The following is a 21,231-nucleotide window of genomic DNA, read 5'->3' on the forward strand; positions in this document are numbered from 1 at the left end:
TCACTAACAAGATTCTAAACTGGCCCACATATAAGTTAAACAAAACTTAAATGTAAGTATCTGATTGTTTGTTATAAATATTGCAAGAATATTAATTTTATTCACCACTTCAAAAATTACTGTGTTGCAATGGGTGAAGTATTTGGCTGATTGGCTGCATCTAAACCTTAAGCTAACATTACTTGACTAATCTATGAAAAAGTCCTTGATCAGGTTAGCTTGCTGTGTAATTAATTATTACAAATTATGAAATAAATAAGGATTATATTATATATTTTTGAACAGTAGCTTACCCCACATCTCTTGGTAGTTGAAGGAAACAATCTTGGGATCATCCTCAGGGTGACATCTTCTGAAGTTGATCAGCTCTGATAAATACTCAAATAAAAAGTCGGGATTATCACCAGGTTGAGATAGCAGTGCTGCTCTGGTAATACACTCCAACAAGCTCTTCAGTCCGTACGGGCACAAATTGTGGGAAGTCATCTTCACGTCTCTTCGAAAGTACTCTTTCCTACAGTAATGTTAGACTCTTAAATGTGAACTAAGCTTTACTGGCTTGTACCCCCTCCAGCAGAAAGCCTTTGTTAGGTCATAGAAGGCTCTGACATCATTTGTGTTCTGAGTTCTATTTATTGAGTCATAGGTTACTGAATTTTTTAGAATGTTTACATCATTGACTGTATTACACTTTTTAGCCACCTTAAAGTTATACCAAGGTGACATTGATTCAACATTGAAATTCCATCACAGTGTTGAGGTTGAATATTCCAGGCTAAGTAATATTGAGTCAATGTTGATGATTCCTTGCTTTTTTCAAGACAGACATTGAATCAGTGTTGATAATTCCCCACTGGCAAGTGGGGCTGAGGATTGCCATGTCGGTCTATCCTTTGGTCCAACCTTTGTTCAACATTTCAAGGCAACATATCTCAAAAACTATTGGCTGCATTTCCGTGAAATTTGGCAAGCACATTCATGCTACTCAGAGGATGAACCCTGTTAATTTTGTGACCTCATAACCCCCCAACAGACACATTTTGGCTTCTATGCAATAGAATATGCCCCAAATGTAGGGGTGGGGCTGCCGAGTGTTATCATTATTATTATGATTACTATAAATAATTATTTTTGCTGCTACACCTTTTAGCAGAGCACCTGTGTAATTATTTAATCAATAGTTTTTATGTATTTATTATTATTTGTTATACCATTGTTTATTTGTATCAGAAGTATCTCTTCTATTTCCTTTAAGGTATTAATAAGTCATTACATTTCAGCCCTCTTTTCATATTAACGACATACAGTACTGTGCAAAAGCTAAAAGTAAAGTGAGAATGCTTACAGAAATATTGCTATAATTTTTTTTAATTCATCAATTAACTTCTTGCAACATTGAGTAAACAGCAGAAACCTAAATGAAATCAATTTGCTGTGAGCAGCTTTGCCTTTAAAACGGCAGCAGTTCTCCTCGGTACACTTTAACACAGTTTTTCATGGTAATTTGCAAGTAAGTTGTTGTAACCATCCTGGAGAAAGAATGTTCTTCTGTGGATTTATTATTTAGGCCATCTCAGGTGCTTCTTCATGTAATCCCAGATTGACTCCATGATGTTGAGATCAGGGCTCTGTGGGGGCCGTACCATATCATCTGTTGCAGGACTCATCATTCTTCTTGTTGCTGAAAATAGTTCTTTATGACTCTAGCTGTATGCTTGGGGCCATTGCCATGTCATGAATAAATTTGGGACCGATCAGACACCTCCCTGATGGTATTGCATAATGGTTAAGAATCTAAACATCTAGGGTGTCTAAAACTTTTTCACAGTACTGTATGTTCTAAAACACTGCCTTCTCATGGACATATAGGGGGGAAAAGCATGAGGTAAACTGAATGACAACTAACAATGATTTGTGCATTTTTTAAAAAGAGTCCTCTCCCTTTTCCTCACTTGACCTTATGCTGCTTTCAAAACAAATGGGAACTGGGAAATTTTTTTACAAACTAACTTTTTAAACTTGTTTTTTAAAAAACCAAAACAAAAAACAACAGTTCTGGAACTCCTATTTTTTGGTAAGTGTGTCTCAGATTTCCCATTTATCTGAGCTGTAGTTAAGTGTCTTTGGCAAAGGAAGACAGGATAGAGAGGAAGATACATTGGTTTTGGAGGAGAACACAAAATCCATATATAGTACATTTTGAATATTTTTTTGCCAATTGCCATGTTATCTTACAGAAAAAGAAGAAGAATAGTTTTCTTGCTGGCTCATTTACTAGCATACTTAGCTCATCACAGTTAATGGATGTTGTGTTGCATAGCTGAAGTTAGGTTATGTCCTACTGATGATGTTGCGTTAGCATTAGCAGGGTATCGCTAACACATAGCTAGCAGGGTTAGCATTAATTTCCTATTTGCTATGGTTTGTTGATGATAAATTATATTTAGGTTTTTGAGGGCAATGCTAACCATTCATAGGAGTTGGGTGCAGAAACAGCTAATAGGCCTTTTTAATTATTATTTCAGCAAGAAATTTGAATGAGCACTTAGCATAGTGAGAGTTGCATGCTAGCTTTTTCCTATTCAGCTATAGCTATTTTTTTGAGCGGGAATATAGCTATGGTTTTATTGGGTGGCTGACCTCTGCAACTATTCCTTAGTTTTAAATGCTGAGTTACTTGTGAAAAACCCTGTCAGTGTTTCCACTATTGTTAATGTTAAAAATCCAGCGGCCTGTTGCACCAGCTGTGCGTAAGTTCTCTCTTAAGATAGGGTGTAAAGTCCACACTAAATGATACGTTGAAACTAGTTAGTTTGATATCAAATCCGTGTCGATGTTTAGTTGCACCACGCAGACGTAGTGTTCATCTTATCTACACTGGCGTAAAGTCCACACTAATTGAAATATTGTTGCAGAAAATGACGTTTTCACTTTCTGTGACCAATCAGGGAAAAGCACCATCCTTGACTCAGTGTTTATTACCGTGTTGTCAAAGTACATAAACATGATGACAGTTGGGCTGACAATCTGGGTTAAGAGCTTTCATATTTCATTAACACTAACCAAATAATAATGATATTGCTATTCGTTAGGTTCATAGACTGTAACTTTGTCACATTACATCTGTGGTGAGCATTTTTCATTATCATTGCTTTGTAATTTACCACATTACGATCGTCTCAGAAAATAAAGTACTTGAGTTGCCAATCACTGTATTTATTGTTGTTTTTAATGTAACATTATTTTTATATGTTAAAACCTGTCACGCTCATTAAGTGTGTGCAAAAACAAGCTCGTGCCCATTTGTCTTTTAACACTTTGCTACACAATTGCCAAGACATTAGACATTAAACGGCTGACATTAACAGCTAAAAAAAAAGCTAAAAAACGGTAATCACCAAATAGCAACAAAAAAGGTGATTTAACTCGGGCAAAACATTATGATAAGGTGTTACCTCACTTACAACTTTGGTCTACAGCTAGTGAAAAATAACAATGGTGACATCGAGTGGTGAAACCTTCAACTGCAGCATAGGGTAACATAACGGTACACTGTTTGAGATGAAATTGTAACGTTGTAACACACATAATGATAGCCCACACTAGCAAAAACTGTTATAAATTAGTAGTTGTTAATTAGAAAGTTGTTTAACGCTATATATTTGCTTGCCAACACTATAACGTCAGTGTCTAACGTTAATCTTTCAAGTGCTAGTCCTATAACATAGTGTAATAAATTACTATGTTGACATTAGTTTGTGTACTGTTTCAGGGATTTGGCCATCTGTCTCACAAAATATAAACAAAGCAAAGAATCACTGGAATCTAAATGTAATAACTTTGTCACCAATAAAAAAAAACAACAAATATGGGAGGATATCACAGGCGCCATCAGTGTAAAGGGAGTGGAGCACAGGGATGTGAAAGAAGTGAGGAAGAAGAGGAGTGACCTTAAAATGCAGGCAGTTGAGGACTTTCCAAGACACGTCCCAACAGGAGGTAGACTAAAGCCAGACATACTCTTCACTGGTTTTGGACATTGTTGGAGAGGACTCCCCCTCAGTAATTGGAATTTCATTTGGGATTGAGAGTGGCACAGCAGAAGAAGCTCCAGCGCCTGTTTTGGAAGCATCTCTCCCACCAGCAGCACCACCCCTCCTTCATACTCCTGAACAACCTCTGCCCCCACCTGCAGAAGCATGTCTGCCACCATCCCTCCAACCTCCAGAGCCCACCTTCACTGGATTGGATGTGGACAGTCAGCCTACACAGTCCCCTGAGGATCAGTCCAGCAGCTAAAGGCAACAGGAGGCTTCCTACTCCGAGTACAGAAGAGGATCATGTCAACACATTAAGATGTCGCCTGTTTACTGCTGAAATTGAGAAGCTCCAACAGGAAACACACAAGATCAAAGGATCAAAGCAGAAACAGAAAAAATTGAGCTTGAAAAGATCAAATTAAACCTAGAACTATTTAAATTACAAGAAGATATAAAAGCACAAGGATACACCATCACACTTACCAGCACACAATAACTTTCCTCTGTCAGTCACATTATTTTTAGACAGTAAAAAAAAAGAACAAATCTTATAATTCAGCCAAATCTTACTAATTCTATTGTTACTAATTCTGTTATTACTACTACTGTTATTACTAATTCTGTTATTACTAATTATGTTACTAATAATTATTGCTAATACTGTTGGATTTGCAGAAAGAATGAAAAAGAAAAACATTCTGAAAAAAATAATTCATTATAAATTAATTTATTAATTATATTTATTATTTCATTTTGATTTTTAAATTATTGAGTGTTATTTTTTATGCAGTTTCATATTTCAAAGACTTTGTTGTATTTACAGTAGGCCTCTTATTGCAGTAGCTTGTTCACAGCTTGTTGAAAAAAATGATAGATTTATCATATTTATTCTGAATTATTATATCAATTATATTCATTTTAATGAAATTTTGAAATTATTGTTATTTATTTGTGCAGTTTTATATTTCAAACATTGTGTTGTTGTATTTACAGTAGGCCTACTAAATAAACATTTTTTTCATGCCTATTATGTAGCTTTTGAGTTTCAGCTCATCCAAAGTAGGATGCAGTAAGGTAGGCCCGAACAGTGGCTGCCTCTGTTGGTAGGGGGTCCTTGTTGTAAAAGGGAATATCTCTGTCATCCCCATCATCTGTATTTCCCTCCTCCACCAGTGGTACTTTCCACATCATTGCCATGTCGTGAAAGACAACACAGGCACCACTACAGCTGCAGCTCTGTCAGTCTCCATTAAGATGCCTATATGAAAATATGAAAGTATTTATATATATATGTATATATATACACACACACACACGTGTATATATATATATATATATATATATATATATATATATATATATATATATATATATACACATACACACACACATACATATACACACACACACACACACACACACACACATATATGTATATATATAATATAGCTAAAAGTTATACGTGTTATTTTTCAACTTGACTAAAAGCACTTCAAGCCAGATCAATGCATCCATTGAAAACAATCAATCATGATCATAACTTTACCAACACAAAGCCAGACCATCTATAAAGCTATACTGGTAAGAATTTGTCTGCTTTTAACACAGATTTGTAAAATATACAACAAAAATAATGTAGGAAATGATGTTTGGATGAAACCTCTTTGCAAACAGGCCCATCGGTTCTTCAGAACAGCTATACACCGCTCCACCACATTTCTTGTCTTTGTGTGTGCTGAATTGTAGCGCTGCTCACTGACACTTGCTGGACTTAGGTATGGGGTCATAAGCCATTTTCTCAGGGGATATCCTGAGTCTCCCAGCAACCTCCCAGGGTATCTTCCTGCCTCAAATTTCTCCAAAGGCTAGACTGCTTGAGGATGAAGCTGTCATGCTTTGCCCCTGGTCATTTGATCACAGCATTTGTGATAACAAGGTCAGCATCACACACAGTCTGAGTGTTGATTGAGTGGTATCCCTTCCTGTTCACAAAATCATTTTCGTTGTCTTTGGGTCTCTTGATCCTGATGTGTGTGCCATCTACACAGCCAAGTAGGTCGGGAAAACCAGCTATCTGGTAGAGCTTCTCACGCGTCATATTCTGTTGCTCAGGCTGAGTTGGAAACTTAACGTAGTCGTTAAAGCGCTGACACAACAATAGTGCGACTGATCTTATTGCTCTACATACAGTAGATTTATGCACTTGAATCACCAACCAAGTTTTGAAATGATCCTGTGGCAAAATAACTTAGAGCCAGACACACTTGTAGGGAAGGACTGAGGGCACCGTTTCTGTCCGTGTCATGTTGCAGGTCTGCTGCTAGAAGGTCGGTAATCTGTTGTATCTCCGCTCATGGAAAACTAAAGCACGAGTATAAATCAAGGTCATCATAAATGTCCAACGGATGTAATCTATCACGGAGAACATGTTGCAGACGCAAAACAGTCGGTATAAGTTATCCCACCTTTCAAAACGATGCACCATGCTAACCGTGCCAACTGCTACTATACGGAGGACTTTACACCTACTAAGGGCTAGGTGTAATATTTAAGTTATACTTATGCCTATGTTGTAACTATTTCAGCTGGTGCAACCCTTAAAATGTTAGTAGCACGTAAACTCCGGCCTAAGTAAGAATTTACGTTCAAACGAGGCTACGTTTGAACTTAAGCACAGCTGGTGCAACTCAGTGCAGTTCTCCTCATGTTGCTTCCAGGGCAGAGTAAGGTTAGGCTAACGTTTAACGTTACTCGCTCTTATAGACTCCTCCAGTAACTTAGCTTAAATGCACAATATGTAATTTCAGCTGCTAGTGGTCTCTCAGTTAATACAATAACAAAAGACGGAGTGTGAAGACAGTGTGAAGTAGCATGGGATCATGGGAGTTGTTGTCTTGTTATACAACCAGTTTCTTCGGGTTAGGATAACTTCAGTGTTCATCGTTCAGGATGTTTTGAGCCGAATTATCTGCAGAGGTCTCCTCCTCTCCAAAATAAATGGACCCAATGTTTCAAACAGGTGAAAACATTGAATAAAGCAGTTTCACGTTAAAAATCAGCATTTCTCTGACGCTGTTCAGTAGGCACAGGATGCCCAGTAGAGGCTGCTAGCTGAGCTGCTGCTAATGTTAGCTTAACTTGCTTCTCTAACAATTTCAGATCCAGACGTTCAGCAGGTTTTTACCACGAGCCAAATGTTCTGCAGAGGTCTCCTCCTCTCCGGAACAAATAGACCCGGTGATTAAAGCAGGTGAAAACACTGAATAAAACTGTTTCATGTAAAAAATCATTATTTTTCTGATGCTGTTGGGCTGGCGCTGGACGCCCAGTAGGGGCTGTTAGCTGAGCTGCTGCTAACGTTTACTCAGCTTGTTTCTCTGATAACTTAAGATTCAGACCTTCTTAAGAGTGAGCTGCATGCCTGTGGCAGACAATCACTGCCATAAGTGGGAGACAAAAATCCTGCACTCCAACTTTAACTGTTTAACTGATAGTATTAATCAGTCGAAATTAAATAAATAATAATAAAATAATTAAGAACATCCCTAATGGTTTACAGTCTAATAATGTGTTTTTGTATTGATTACTGATGGTGGCTGATCATGATGATTAACAGCTAATTGTAAACATGATATGCTTGATGATCCCGATGAAACTTTAAAGCTCATAATATTACCTCCCCTTTTCTTTCAGCTGCTGTGTGTCTGCGGTGTATTACTGCTTTTTCACACATGATTTCAGTCTAGTTGGAGGAGTTAAACCTGCCGCTTTCTGCCTTTGTATAATTATCCAGGCTGCTGCTGTTTCTACTGTATTTCATGGAGTTTGCAGGGTTTTCAAACAGAAATACTCCAACATCCAGCAGCTGAAAGTGCTGTGTCCAGATAGGTAATGGTTGAATGTGGTTTCTGTGGGCAGCTGTATAAACTGTGTGGCTGTTTTAATGTTGCAAAAATACCTAGTTTTCCCACGCATCCTGGAAAACCTGGAAATTTAAGGCATTTTTCAAGTACAAGGCGACACCTTTTGAAATGTGATTGTCTTAGCTGAAATGATCTAAGAAATGTTAACCCCTTAAAATATTATTTGTAAAAAAAGAGTTGTTAAATGAAAATGACTTAATAACAGGAACAATCAGTGTGTAGTGTCTGTTGTTTCTCTTCACAGTGGTTGTTGTTCAGTAATAACTGAATTAATTAATTTACATTTTGTTTTTGGCTGGTTTTTCAGAACAAACCACTGCACACACGAGGGCAGCTTCTGTTTGTAAATTTCACCAGGAGCAGGACGGGAAATAATCTCAAAATGAATTTAGTTGTAGTCTTGCAAATAGTGGCCCTGCAAGATCCCCAGTCTTTGCAAAATCTTAGTCTGTAAGTAAACTTAGTGACTTATGACACATTGTTTTTAGAGAGAGTGTCAGACTTAAGTCTTTTAAAAGTCTTTTCAAAGTCTTCTAGTGTATAAATCCAATGCCTTGGTGACTCGACCCTATCTCCAATACAGAAATCAAGCTCAATCGCCCAATTTCAACATACTGTGTGGTGTTGATGCAGCAGCTAATATGAGCTGACAAAAATAGTTTTGCTGTTAAATTTTTAACCCCAATGTTACAACCACATTGAGCTAGCAGAGGGGTATTCTTCCCTAAAACATATACTATCTTTTAATCACAATGTTATGGCTGAGGTTGTTTTTGGACCCAAAAGCAGACACAGAAAACAGATGGATGGATGAGAAAAAGATGGTTTAATGAGCAACCTTTGGAGGGTAGAAGGGAGGGAGGGAGGCTGGTGCTGGCAAGGGGCAGGCGGGTTGGAGAGGGGTTGTGTGGCAGAGAGAGATAGGTGGCTGGGTGCGCTTCGCATGGTGTGGCTGGAGAATGGGCTTGCAGCTGAAGAACAACAGATGACCAGGTTGACACTGGAGACCTGGGCAAAGGAGAGCACATGGAAATAACTCTAGTATTGCTAATACCGAGTGGCCGAGAGTGTAGGTACCACTAAGGTCACTGAACAATCTGGCGATGAGTGGAAGGAGAACTGGAGTATTTGAGCTGAGGCTTGACGAGCTGATTGTAGACAGGAGTGGAATTGAACCCAGGTATCAGGTCAGGGAAGCCGTGGCCACACACACACACACACACACACACACACACACACACAAACAAACTGGGGAGGAGGAGACACGGGGAAAAAAAACAGAAACACAAGGAGAAAAACTAGAGACCCAGCCAGAGCCCTAACACACAAGTTAAGTAACTACACTATCAAATTTGTTTTGCTTCAAAAAAAGAGATTTTGTTAGTGCTTATGTGGTTATTCCCTCACAAACTTTAACATACTTTACTAGACTGTTAAAATACATAACTGTCTTGTTTATTGCAGTGGGTTTGTTCTGACGACGGCTTATGGCCATCATGAATGTGTTGGCAGTGTTATGTGTTATTGTACATTACTACTATTCAGATGGGCCAAGTGTCTGTTATACTGGCTACCCTTGTGAAGCTTGTTTGTTCCTGTTGTCATGGAGCAGTGATTCATACAGCACTTAATTCATATTGCACTTAATGATGCAGTTAATTCATATTTCACAAATTGATATGAGTGTTGTTTAAAAAAGACAACAAATTCATGTTTCCTATATATGTCTCCAATAAATTTGTCATGTCCTCAATTAGATGCTTATTCAGTGTAATTTTATGTTTTTGATTCTACACAAATCTGACAGTAATCAGAGGCTATAGTGTCAGTGTTTGTCCCAAGCTTTAGTTGACTGTGATTAGCTCCTCCTTCCTTTGCAACAGAAGGACAGGACCAGGCATTATTGGTGCATCCACCTCCAGCAGAGGAATGGGGAAATCCTCGAGAAATGGTAGGCTAACTAATTTCAGGATGAGATCATCATACATTTGTGCTAATGAGTGCCGTGTACATTTAACAACACCTTCATTTGTGCTTGTTCATTTTAAGGCACTAGTGCAGTGCCTGTTCAAAACGTGCCCGTTTGGAACGGGCTGATTTCTCAATACCTAGAGAGAGTTGTGGCCCTCCCCTAAATGCCTCTCATGCAGACTATTGGTAGATGCTACAATTTACCGATGCTCCTGTTGGGACCAGCAGTGTGTTTGGTTATTAGCAACTGTTGGATCTGTGAGGAACACAGTTGATTATTTGCATTAACTAATTATAACAATTAATAGAATTATTAATATGAATTAACAAATACGGGGCACCACCCGGAAACCGGGACCAATAACCAAACAAGGTAGTCTCATAAATGGGAGTTCACCTAGAATGTTAATATCTAAGAGATCAACATTCAAGGGTAAATAAAGAAGGGTGAATTTGAGCTCTGACTCCTTCAATCAGCCACTTTTCACAACATGTTACACACAATAATGACAAAAGAACTTCTTTTTAAAGATATAACAGTGTTTATTAAACTTAGCAAAATTAACAAAGTTAACAAATGCTTCATTCAATAAACAACAATTCTAAAATCTAATTCTACCAAACAAACACCAGCTATGTACAGGGTTGAACACATGCAGGGGAATGCGTGCGTGTGTGTGTGTGTGTGTGTGTGCGACGAGATGGCGACAGGGCCTGACGTGATGACGTTGTCGGTCTGCGACGTGGACATGACTATGGGAGGAAGTCACGTCACACGAGGACCGAATGGCAGAAGTATGGTGGGGTCTTGGTCAGACAGAAGCAAGATGGTGCCGCCTTGTAGTAGGCGCATGGTGCGTGTATGCATGTGTGTGTGTGCGCGTATATGTGTTAGTCAAAAGAGAGGGAAGAAGGAGAGAAAGCGATCATGAGAGGGAGAGAAGCAGTTCCTTTGTCCACAGAGAGCGCACATACAGATGGCAGTCTGTGACACACGTTGTCTGGTTTCTGATCGACAAAGCAACTTACTTTCTCACTCACGATGACACAAACACAGCGCTAGTCCCGAGCGGAACAAACACAAAACAGTCTAGCGTGGTGAACACAACTAAACAGGCAGCAAACTTAAAATACTCCTAAGAGTAAAGCAGAGAAAAATGGACTCGGCGGTCTGTCAACTCACACAACAAAACAATAGCAATAAAGCTAAAAAGCTAAATGCTAAACAACAGCAACTGATGCTGAAAAGAACACACAACTAACACTGCCTCTGCCCAGACTTATGCCTCTTACTTGGTCGCTTCAGAAAGCGAGCAGGGTGTGTGTGTAGTCTGTCTTTCTGTCCTTGGCTCGGATGCAGACGGTGGCCATTCTCGCACGGTCAGCGAAAAGCACGGCTAGCAGCTGAGATGACCGGCTGATCCCGGCCAGCGGCTCCTCACATCTCCGAAAACGGAGCAAATGTACGAACAGGCGTTATTTGGATAACTTGACCCCATATTGTTAATCTAAATGGTTACTTTCTCGCCTGAAAAAATATTAAAACTTAATGAAGTGACATATTAACAGTCCTACAGCGAAAATTACAACAGCTTTTAGCCTGGCTCATCTCCTCCATTGCACAGTCTAAAGAGACGCAATGCATTGTGGGGCAGTTGAGTATGTCCAGTAAGCTCACGCCGCATACTCAGAAATTCTTGCTAATGTAGTATACATCCGGGTATTTCTTGCGTACACAAAATCCATTTACTATGCAGTTGGAACGCACTACATACTCAATTTGATGTCATACTTAGTATGAATAGTACGTTAGTATGCGATTTCGAACACAGCCTATAATTTACCCATATTCTCTAAAAGCCTCACATGCAGTCTATCAGTAAACACTATAATTTACCCATGTTCCCTAAACACCTCGTATGCAGGCTATTGGTAGATGTTACAATTTGGTAATTGTTACTAATTTACCAAACGCCTCACATGCGTACAATTTTGAGTTGAGCTGGAGTTGATCAGATGAACTGTAGTGTCTGTTCAAAAGGTTCCTAAGACATCCTGCACTATGTCGTGAACATACATAACTCTCTAAACTTTTTCAATAAATTCTCTATGGTAGTTCTTATTGCTATGGGTGTAGTCCCATCTCCGACCACAATGTGGGTTGCAATGGCAGACTGGCGCTGTCAGTATTTAAGTTTGTTGACCCCATGGGTAGAAGAAGAAGCAAATCAACGTTATTTATGAGGTGTTTGGTATATGTTTCTCGAGAACCACTCATCCAGACAACTTCACACATCAACATTGCACTTCCTGGTTTACCCAGTAATCCACCTGCTAGGTATGAAGTCGATCGGATGAACGGTTCTCGAGATACGTGATAGACAAACCCACATACATACATACAGACAGAGATTCCACAATGGAATAACAAATGGTTATTGTCACTTTGTCACTGATATTTGCCACAGTCAGAGGCCACAGCTATCTGTTCTACTGCACTTTTGCTTGACCTCTAGGAAGTTGTAGGCTCCAGTAAACAGGCAAGAGACAAACTGCTGCATTGACTTAAGTAATCAATCGTAATTATCACATATATTGTGTTTTTTGCCTTTGATAACTAAGTTCCGGGACCCTCTGCTGCTGGTGCCCAACATGGCCTTCTTCATTCTCCTGATGTGGCAGCTGCCCTCAGCCAGGAGAAAGATATGCATCACCTTGAGCTCTGTTTTCATCAACTTTTACCTGCTGGTAGGGCTCTTACCACAGACATCTAAAACAATGAACTTGACAATGAACTTTAACATGACAGTGCAAAAAATATGGAACCAGTTGCTGTGGTTATGCAACTGTAACCCGGGTCACAAAGGGTTAACAACACAGAAGTGCTTCAGCCAATCAGAGTGCAGGTCCACAGCACCGCGGGCAAGCTACACAACGTACGCTAGTCAGACGCTGGGTGACACTGTTGAGAGAGGACCTGCTGCTGAACAGTAAAAATATAACTCAGATAAAACAGTAAAAACACCAAATAATGTTGTTAAAACAAAACAGTAACAGCCTGTACTTTGTTGTAAGCTCGTAGAGGTGTGTGTGTGTGAGAGGCTGCTCACTGAAATCTGCCGAGTGACACAGAGGAACTCCCGAATTGGTGAGTAGTAGTAAAAGTAAACAATTAAATGCTGCGCCACACGATGCTAGGCTAAGCTGGCTAGCTCAAGTGAATGAGCCTAGAGCTAACAAAAATTAGCATTTAGTGCTGAACAGTGCAATTAGCCGACTGTTGTAGAGTTTAAATAAACTAAAACTGTTCGACAACTCAACTGGAACAAATATAAAGATGTGACATGTGGAGTATTTAATTGCTCAATGTTTTCTGTGGCTGGTAAAGCTACTTAACCGTTTAATACTGAAGCAACATACTTAATTATGTTTTGTCGGGTATTATATTTCATTGGTATAATGAATCTGATTTAAAGACATAAGAGGGTGATTCTTCAATTAAGGGAGTTTTTCTGTCCCCAGGGTAGATTTTCAAGAAAAAAATGTTTTTTAGAAAAAACAATTATTGTATTTGTTAAGGTTAGGTTGTAGTAGCTATTAAAAAAATAACTGTGTCTCAATGATGACATTTTAATACTTTTTCAGTGTGTCGAAAATTCAAATGTGCAAGAATTTCACTGCTTTGGGCTTGTCCCCAGCCCAGACTTTTTGACATCCCCTCTATAATAAAGCAATAAAAAGTGCTAAATTCATTAAAACTTTACTTTGCATTTCCTCATAACAACTTAAAAAGACATTTTTCAAATTCATATAGTTTATATTTGTTCAAATTGCAATTTATTTATAGTTAAATATCGCTGTCCCTCATACGTAGAGAGCAATAAAGTTTTTACAAACAGTTACTTACATTGTTGCATGCAAATTAGATGCTCCAGAGGAACATTCCCAGACATGAGGCAGAGGTCTGATTTTTTTATGCCCATATATGTAAGTAATTTGGTGTTTTATACATCCTGATCTGAGAGTATGTTTATTAGGCGTCATTACCAAACAAGTTACCATTTGTGTATTTTAATTCATTAATGGGAAATTTCACTTTATTTACATATATTCAATGTACATTGTATGCTAGCTAACCAGTTAGCTTAGCAAGTCTAAAACTTAGCTAACATTTTCTGCAAAGAGTGAAAATTGTCATTACCATCACGTGTCATTACCATCACACAAGTGACTGTGATGGTAATGACAATCAGTGATGGTAATGACAATTTATCTGTTTATTACCTTATAACTAGAATATATTAGCTTAATTTACTATTTACTACTTTACTATGATACATAATTGAACAGTGACCAACCATTATTTACATTTTTGTTTGAAGATGTCAACATGGCCCCAGCTAAACCAGCTCAACGGTCAAAAAAATACAGAGACAAAATCAAGGAAGATCCTGAGAAATATCAGCAATATCTTGAAAGAGAAAAAGAGAGATACAAAAAAAGAAAAGAGACAGGAAAATTGAAAGCCATATCACAATTATCAAAGCGGGAACAAAGATGCAGGAGACGTCAGTGGAAAGTTAACCAAAGAAACAAAAGGGCCAGTGATAAGAACAGAGAGAAGATACAAAGTTATATAACTGAAAACACCCCCCCCCCCCCATATCTCCTATAGGTCAGGAAGAACATGAGAATGAAGTGCCCATTCTTGAAGCTTCACCTGATGTTTCTGACAGTTCTCATCATAAAACCCCAAGTCATATGAGAGGACGGAAAAAAGTGAGAGCAAATAGGGCAAAAGCTTACCGTGACCTTGCTGAGTACCATCTGAAGCTTGAACATGCTCTGAGAAAGGTTGAGAAGTATAAAAAGAGATATCAAAGGCTCTCCGAGAAGCTGAAAATTTCAGAATCCCCCAAAATGAAATTAAAGCAACAAATGCAACTAAAACCGAAGGCCCTTCGAAGAACACTACTGTTTCAGAATGTAGTGCTTTCTCAGCTGAGAAAAAAATATAAGGATTCTGGCACAAAAGAAAAACAAGTAGTGTCAAAGATTCTGGCTTTGAAGATTCTAAAGAAGTACCACTTGGTGAAAGAAGCGCAAAACCAACTTGGTTTCTCAGCCAAGATGATGCGGAAAAACAGCGAACGGCCTGCTGGTCTTCACTTTCATAGGAAACCCTACAAAAACATAATCAGTGTGGATACCACTGAGAGAATTAAGATATTCTTGGAACGAGACGATAACAGCAGAGCAACAACAGGGAAAAGGGAGACACTCACCCGACAGAAGGTGAAAAAGCAGAAGCGTTTTCTAAATGACACACTTCACAACCTTTATCTGAAGTTCAAAATGGAAAGTCCACTGTTGAAGCTGTCATATACAGAGTTTTGCAAAAACCGACCTTTTTGGGTTGTGACACCTACTTCACGCGACAGAGATACCTGCTTATGCAAAATACATGCCAATGTGCAGTTTATGGCTGACAAGCTAGCGTATCATAGAGTGATACAAAGCAAAAACCCTGACAGGATGATGGAGATCTTATGCTGTGAAAAGCCAACAAAAGAATGTGCATACAGAGAGTGTAACCTCTGCAAAGCAAAAGAGCTGCAAACTGGTGAATTTGATCCTGGCTTACAGACCTATTGGTTTAACTGGAAAAATAAAGTTGAAGAACGTGAGAAGACAAACAAAGATGGAACAAAACACAAGTTCAATGTACACTTAACAACAAAGGAGCGGATATATGGTACCCTTCAATCTCTTTTGGAAGACTACACAACTGCTTTAAAAGAGAGGTTTGCAAGACATGTCTTCAACATCCGCCATCAGTACTCCACGCTGAGTCGTCTGAAAGAAAATGTTGGGCAGAGTGAGATTATTCTTCAAGTGGATTTTGCTGAGAATTATCTTTGCAAATACGCATCTGAGATTCAAGCCGTACATTTTGGCGACTCACACAAGCAAGCATCCCTTCACACTGGAGTTGCCTACACAGGAAAAGGGATATCGTCATTGTGTTCGGCTTCCTCATCAATGAGGCATGATCCTTCAGCTATATGGGCACATCTCTCTCCTGTGCTCTCCCACTTGAAGGAACAGAACCCCTCTGCAACAACCCTGCATGTCATAAGTGACGGCCCTACAACCCAGTACCGATCCAAGAAGAATTTTTATTTACTCTCCACAATGCCCTTTAGGTTTGGGTTCAACAGGGTGACCTGGAACTTTTTGGAGGCCGGGCATGGCAAAGGGCCTGCAGATGGAGTTGGGGCAGCAATAAAACAAAATGCTGATGCTATTGTTGCCCGTGGAATAGATATACCAAGTGGTGAGATCCTCTTCGATGTCCTGTCGAAGGAGCAATAAAAGATCAAGCTCTTCCATGTCACTGAAGAAGACATTTCAGCAAAGGATGCCTTGCTACCAAATCAACTGGAAACAGTTCATGGAACAATGAAAATACATCAGGGGTCCGTTTCACAAAGCAGGTTTAGTGAAAACTCAGGGTCTGTTAACCCTGAAATAAGGGAAACTCTGAGTTTTCCGTTTCAAAAAGGGAGGTAACTCAAACCAGAGAAAGAGGGATAACTCTAGCCTGTTTCACAGAGAGGGGTAACTTAAGCTCTTGGTCAGTTACCGTAGTAACAGACTCTATGAACCTAACCTGGTCGGGACCAGGTTTTTCTCAATGAACCTCGAGTTTCTCTCAGTCTCCGCCCTCTTTCAGAGCCACACACTCCATTTGATTTCCTTATTCGTTCAGTCAGCAGGCGAGTTTTGGCGTAGCCTAGTTCTGCCGTCTGTCATTTAGAAAAATCATTAAAAAAATCAGAGTCAGTATATTAGAAGTCCATTAGGCACAGTAGGTGGCGACTTTTTCACTAACATGGCATGTCCTTTTGATAACGATCCCGTGGATGAAGGTGCAGCATTACTGCGCAGAGAATTAAATATTCGTTGAGAGATGATTATCAGACCACGCATAGATGTTCTAGCATTTCCAGACAATTATCTTTTTGAGCGGTACCGTTTCACGTCACAGTCCATCATCTACATACAAAACCTAATCCGTCCTTACATTTGCAACATTACGAATCGTAATCATGCTCTCACATCCCAGCAGATGTATGTTGCGCTGCGTTTCTTTGCAAACGGAAGTTTTTTGTACAGTGTCGGGGCCAGCCACTGGCCTTCCTAAATTCTGGCTTAGGGCCAGCTCCTCTGCCTCCGTTAGAGGTGGCGGTGCTGGACCGCCACCCGTTTTACGGACATCTGCCTTCTTTCTGTTGGCTGGGTAGAAGTCTGTGTTAATTTAAATAGGATTAATTATTTAACAGAACATGATGTAGATGAGAAGACATTTATGTGTGTGAAACCAGCATTATGTTGGGGATAAAACAACTGCACAGTCAAACAGCCACTTAATATTTACTTTACAATGTAAAGTTTGAACAATGTTTTTATATTTTATCCTAAACTGCTGCCAAGTGCGCTTCTCCCTCGCGGGATTGGACCTAAATAAAATAAATTAATAGGCGACCAATCAAGCAGTTTTCCTCTGTAATATTATTGTGATTGCAAAGGACTACATTTAAACTTACGCATTGACCCGAGCAGCGAAGTTCTCCCACGCCATCTCCCTCTCTTTTGCAGCTGCAGCGGTGTTGCACTTCTTTTTGAAAACATGTTCAAACTCGCCGTATTATCGCATTAAGATTTCTAATTCTGGTGGGGCGAAATACGCAGCCCTCCTCTTCCCCGTTGCCATGGTGACTCGTTGAATCGGGGCTCCATTGATGCTGGCTTTTTATAGTTGTGGTGCACGCGCTTAACTCCAGGTGAAACTACTCCGAGTTGAATAAACTGACTCAAATCAGCTGTTCTGGAACCGGAAACTCAGAGTTTCTTATCTCAGAGTAGATCAACTCAAGAGTTCAGGATTAGACTAGAGTTTGTTGAACCTGCTTTGTGAAACGGACCCCTGGTGGAGTATTTTATATATTATAATATTTATTTATTAAATTAGTCTTTATGTATTCTGTGAATGTAGTATATTCAGTAACACCCAATTGTTTTAATTTTTGTACAGATTTTCACCAACAATCCAGGTCACATCAAGTGGCGAGTACTCAGCTGTTTCTGTTCAGCTCCAGAGGAGTGCAAGTGCTATGGCCCACAGACAGTGGCCATTCAGCGAGATGAGCCAACTACAAGCCAGGAAGGATCACCCCTGGATCTGCAGCCACCTGAGATGGACATACAGCCATCAACACTTGTCCCCATTTCAGAGATCACAGATCAACTGATAGGACAATGGTGTGCCATTCAATATGACCAAGATGTGTATCCAGGCATCATTCAGGATGTAGATGCAGCAGGTTGTACCCTTGTGAAAACAATGAGCATCATTGGCAAGAACCGTTTCTTTTGGCCTATGAAAGATGATGTCCTGTGGTATCAGCCACATGATCTGCTTGGTCTTGTCCCAGAGCCCCAGCCTGTCACAAAAAGGCACATGAGGCTACCAGAGAATGTGTGGGAGATGTTGTGCTCCCTCAGAGAATGAGACAAACTTGTGTCTAAGGTTTATATTGGTAGCACACTCTAAACTGTCAAAATATCTTTTTACAAAGTGATATTTGAGTGCTGTTAATTAAAAAAAGTGCTAAAAAATAAAGCCAGACACTTTAATTCTGCTATTGAGGTTCTGCACATGATGAGTTTTTATATTGTTAAGTGCATTTTCTTATTGCTAGTGTGTAAAATCAATTGGTTACTTATGTGGTTGTTGCAGTCACAGAATGTGATATATGTTTTTTACCGACTTAAATACTATTTTTCTTACTCTACTGTATTTCGTACTAGTATTTGTCTTTCAATGACATTGTTCTGATGATTTGTATAAGCTGGTTGATAATCACCGGCAGGTCCCTGACTGTTGTTTAATATGGGTCACGCCACTGTTGCTGTGCATGAATTAAAATGCAACACACTTATTTGAGAGTGCTGAAAACTTTATTTTCCATTTTATCATTTTTGGATTGGCACCCATCATATGGGACATTTGAGTTGAGCATGCCAATTCTCTTGTTTGATCCTTTTTTATGTCAGAAATGAGCCAGCTGGCCCAAAGAAGATATTACATAAGCAATGCTGTGGTAGTTTACCAAGTGATTCGTTTTAATGGAAGGTTAAGTGTTCAAAAGGTGTTCTTTTTAAAAAGTAGTATTTTCTTTATCTTTCATTAGTTGTAAAAACAACAAAAAACACCAGTGTTAATTTTTATGTCATTACCAAAACATGTTGTCATTACCGGAATACATTGTCATTACCGTCACAAGACATTTTTTTATAGAAAATATTACTTTTTTGTTAACTTGGGTTTTACCTCAATCATTGTGATAATGTTTAAAAGTCTAAATTTGCATTTTCTGAAAAAATATACATTGCAATTCAAATATTCTGATTATTACGCAATATTTCATTGTTGAGACAAGGCAATATATTAAAAAGTTTGTGAGAACATGTTAAAATGTATTTTAAATGTACTTACAAATATTTATAACATAATTCTTAAAGAGCATGTTTTGTACTTACTGGAATGATTGTGAAAACTTTGCTTGTCAAATCATTTTGTATTAAAATCACTGTTTTGTTTTTGTGATGGTAATGACATTTTGCTGTGACAACTTTGAAAAAAGCATCATAATATCAAAATTATCATGAAGTACAATCAAAGCTATGCTAAGATCTTTGTTCCAGACCAATTGATAAACCTTTTGAAATAGAAAAAACAGAGATTAAAGAACATTATTTTTTCAAAACTCCAAAAGTCAAAAGTGCCCCGAATTGAAGAATCACCCAAGAATATAGAGTGTAAAGTTCACACTGTTGGTCTGTAATTCATGTAATATTGTTTTAATTTAAAAATACCAGGTTAAGATAAAAAATAGTTATTTAGTTCATTTTACTCAGAAATTCATTTACTGTAAAGGTTATTTAAAATGTGTTGATTTTTTACATTATATGTATATAATTTGTTGAGGTTCAAGGAATTAATCATTCCTGACAAATCAGAATGGCAATTGATTAATGATCATTTCTGGCCGTGTCAATGACTGTAAGTCAGGTTTTTTGAGTTGATTTGAAGTTGATGGTGAGCCAAACCAGACAAGACCAGATCTTCAATCCAGATCCCTGGATTGAAGATCCCTGAACCGAGAGCCCAGAGCCGAGAACTGTCAACCTTACCTCTCTCCTGCCACGGCGGTAGGGTAAACATCTTAACTGCACAAGGCCAGCACCACTTTCATGCTCAACCCCCAGCCCCACTTGCACAATCCAAAATCCCAGACTCTGACTTTACTCTTCATTTTTTGACTTGATTTGGAAAAGACGCTTACCTTCTTCATTCTTCTTCAAACGCATTCCCTGTGCCTGTGGAAGGACCGAGCCATAACCAGCACTGGTTTAAATGAGTGGACTAAGTATTCATACTATTGATATGGTGTATTATTGTGCCTTGGTTAAAGTGATTTTGTTATTGCTAGAGCAGTGAATGGTGAACTGTTGCAAGGTTGAAGAGTGTTGTGAAGTGATAATATTGAACAGGATATGGTTCTGATATTGTTACCTAACTAACCTTGGATCCAGATATTGAGAATTTAGTTTACCTATAGAAGGGTGCACCCAGTCAAAACAGACTAGTAGTTGAAAAGAACTCAGTGGTTCAAAACCAAAAGAAAAAGTGACAGAAGAAATAATTTGTTGCTAAATTGAAACTGAGAAACTGACTTTGTGGAATTGAACTATTAACTGCATTTAAAGTTATTTTATTTTTTTTATTTATTTTGTTTATTTAAAAAAAAAGATATTACAAGGTACCAGTTTGCAGCTTCTTGTCTCATGTGGTCATTTAATGTTGCAAATAACCATTTCTGCCTCCTGTTCGAATCTGGTATCCTCTGATTCTGTTCCAACATTATTAAAATCCTTACTAAATAGTAGTGTTAGAAGCCGAGTGCTACACAACCAATCAACACCACAATGACTTTATGCTAGTGGAAATCTATAGAAAATGTTATATTTCACAGCCATTGACTGCATGTCTGCTTATAATGTTTTCATTTTAAACACTGGGCTGATTAACAATCATAGTAATAGTCCATTTACCTCTATATATTTTAAATCTGGCCCCTGATGCTTAAAAGACTGATATGCTCTTTTTCATCCCACTGTAGTCAGTGGCTGTGGTTTGGCACTCTCACTTTAGGTAGTGGGGGTGCCCG

At 38.7% G+C, this 21,231-nt stretch overlaps 1 protein-coding gene across 2 annotated transcripts in view; it reads right to left on the bottom strand.

Moving 5' to 3' along the window:
• LOC122971556 (proteoglycan 4-like) overlaps positions 1-21,231 on the bottom strand; it is a 28,705-nt gene that overhangs the window by 1,407 nt on the left and 6,067 nt on the right. Inside the window, exon 1 of one of the 2 annotated variants that reach the window (XM_044338300.1) lies at positions 294-1,373. The exons of the other annotated variant lie outside the window; for it this stretch is intronic. Coding sequence (XP_044194235.1) covers positions 294-486 — 193 coding nt within the window. The 5' untranslated portion in view covers positions 487-1,373. Of the gene's footprint in view, positions 1-293; positions 1,374-21,231 lie in introns of those variants that run through there. 2 annotated transcript variants of the gene reach the window in all.

The sequence above is a fragment of the Thunnus albacares genome, chromosome 1, assembly GCF_914725855.1.
Source record: "Thunnus albacares chromosome 1, fThuAlb1.1, whole genome shotgun sequence".
In the NCBI taxonomy this organism is placed as follows: Eukaryota; Metazoa; Chordata; class Actinopteri; order Scombriformes; family Scombridae; genus Thunnus; species Thunnus albacares.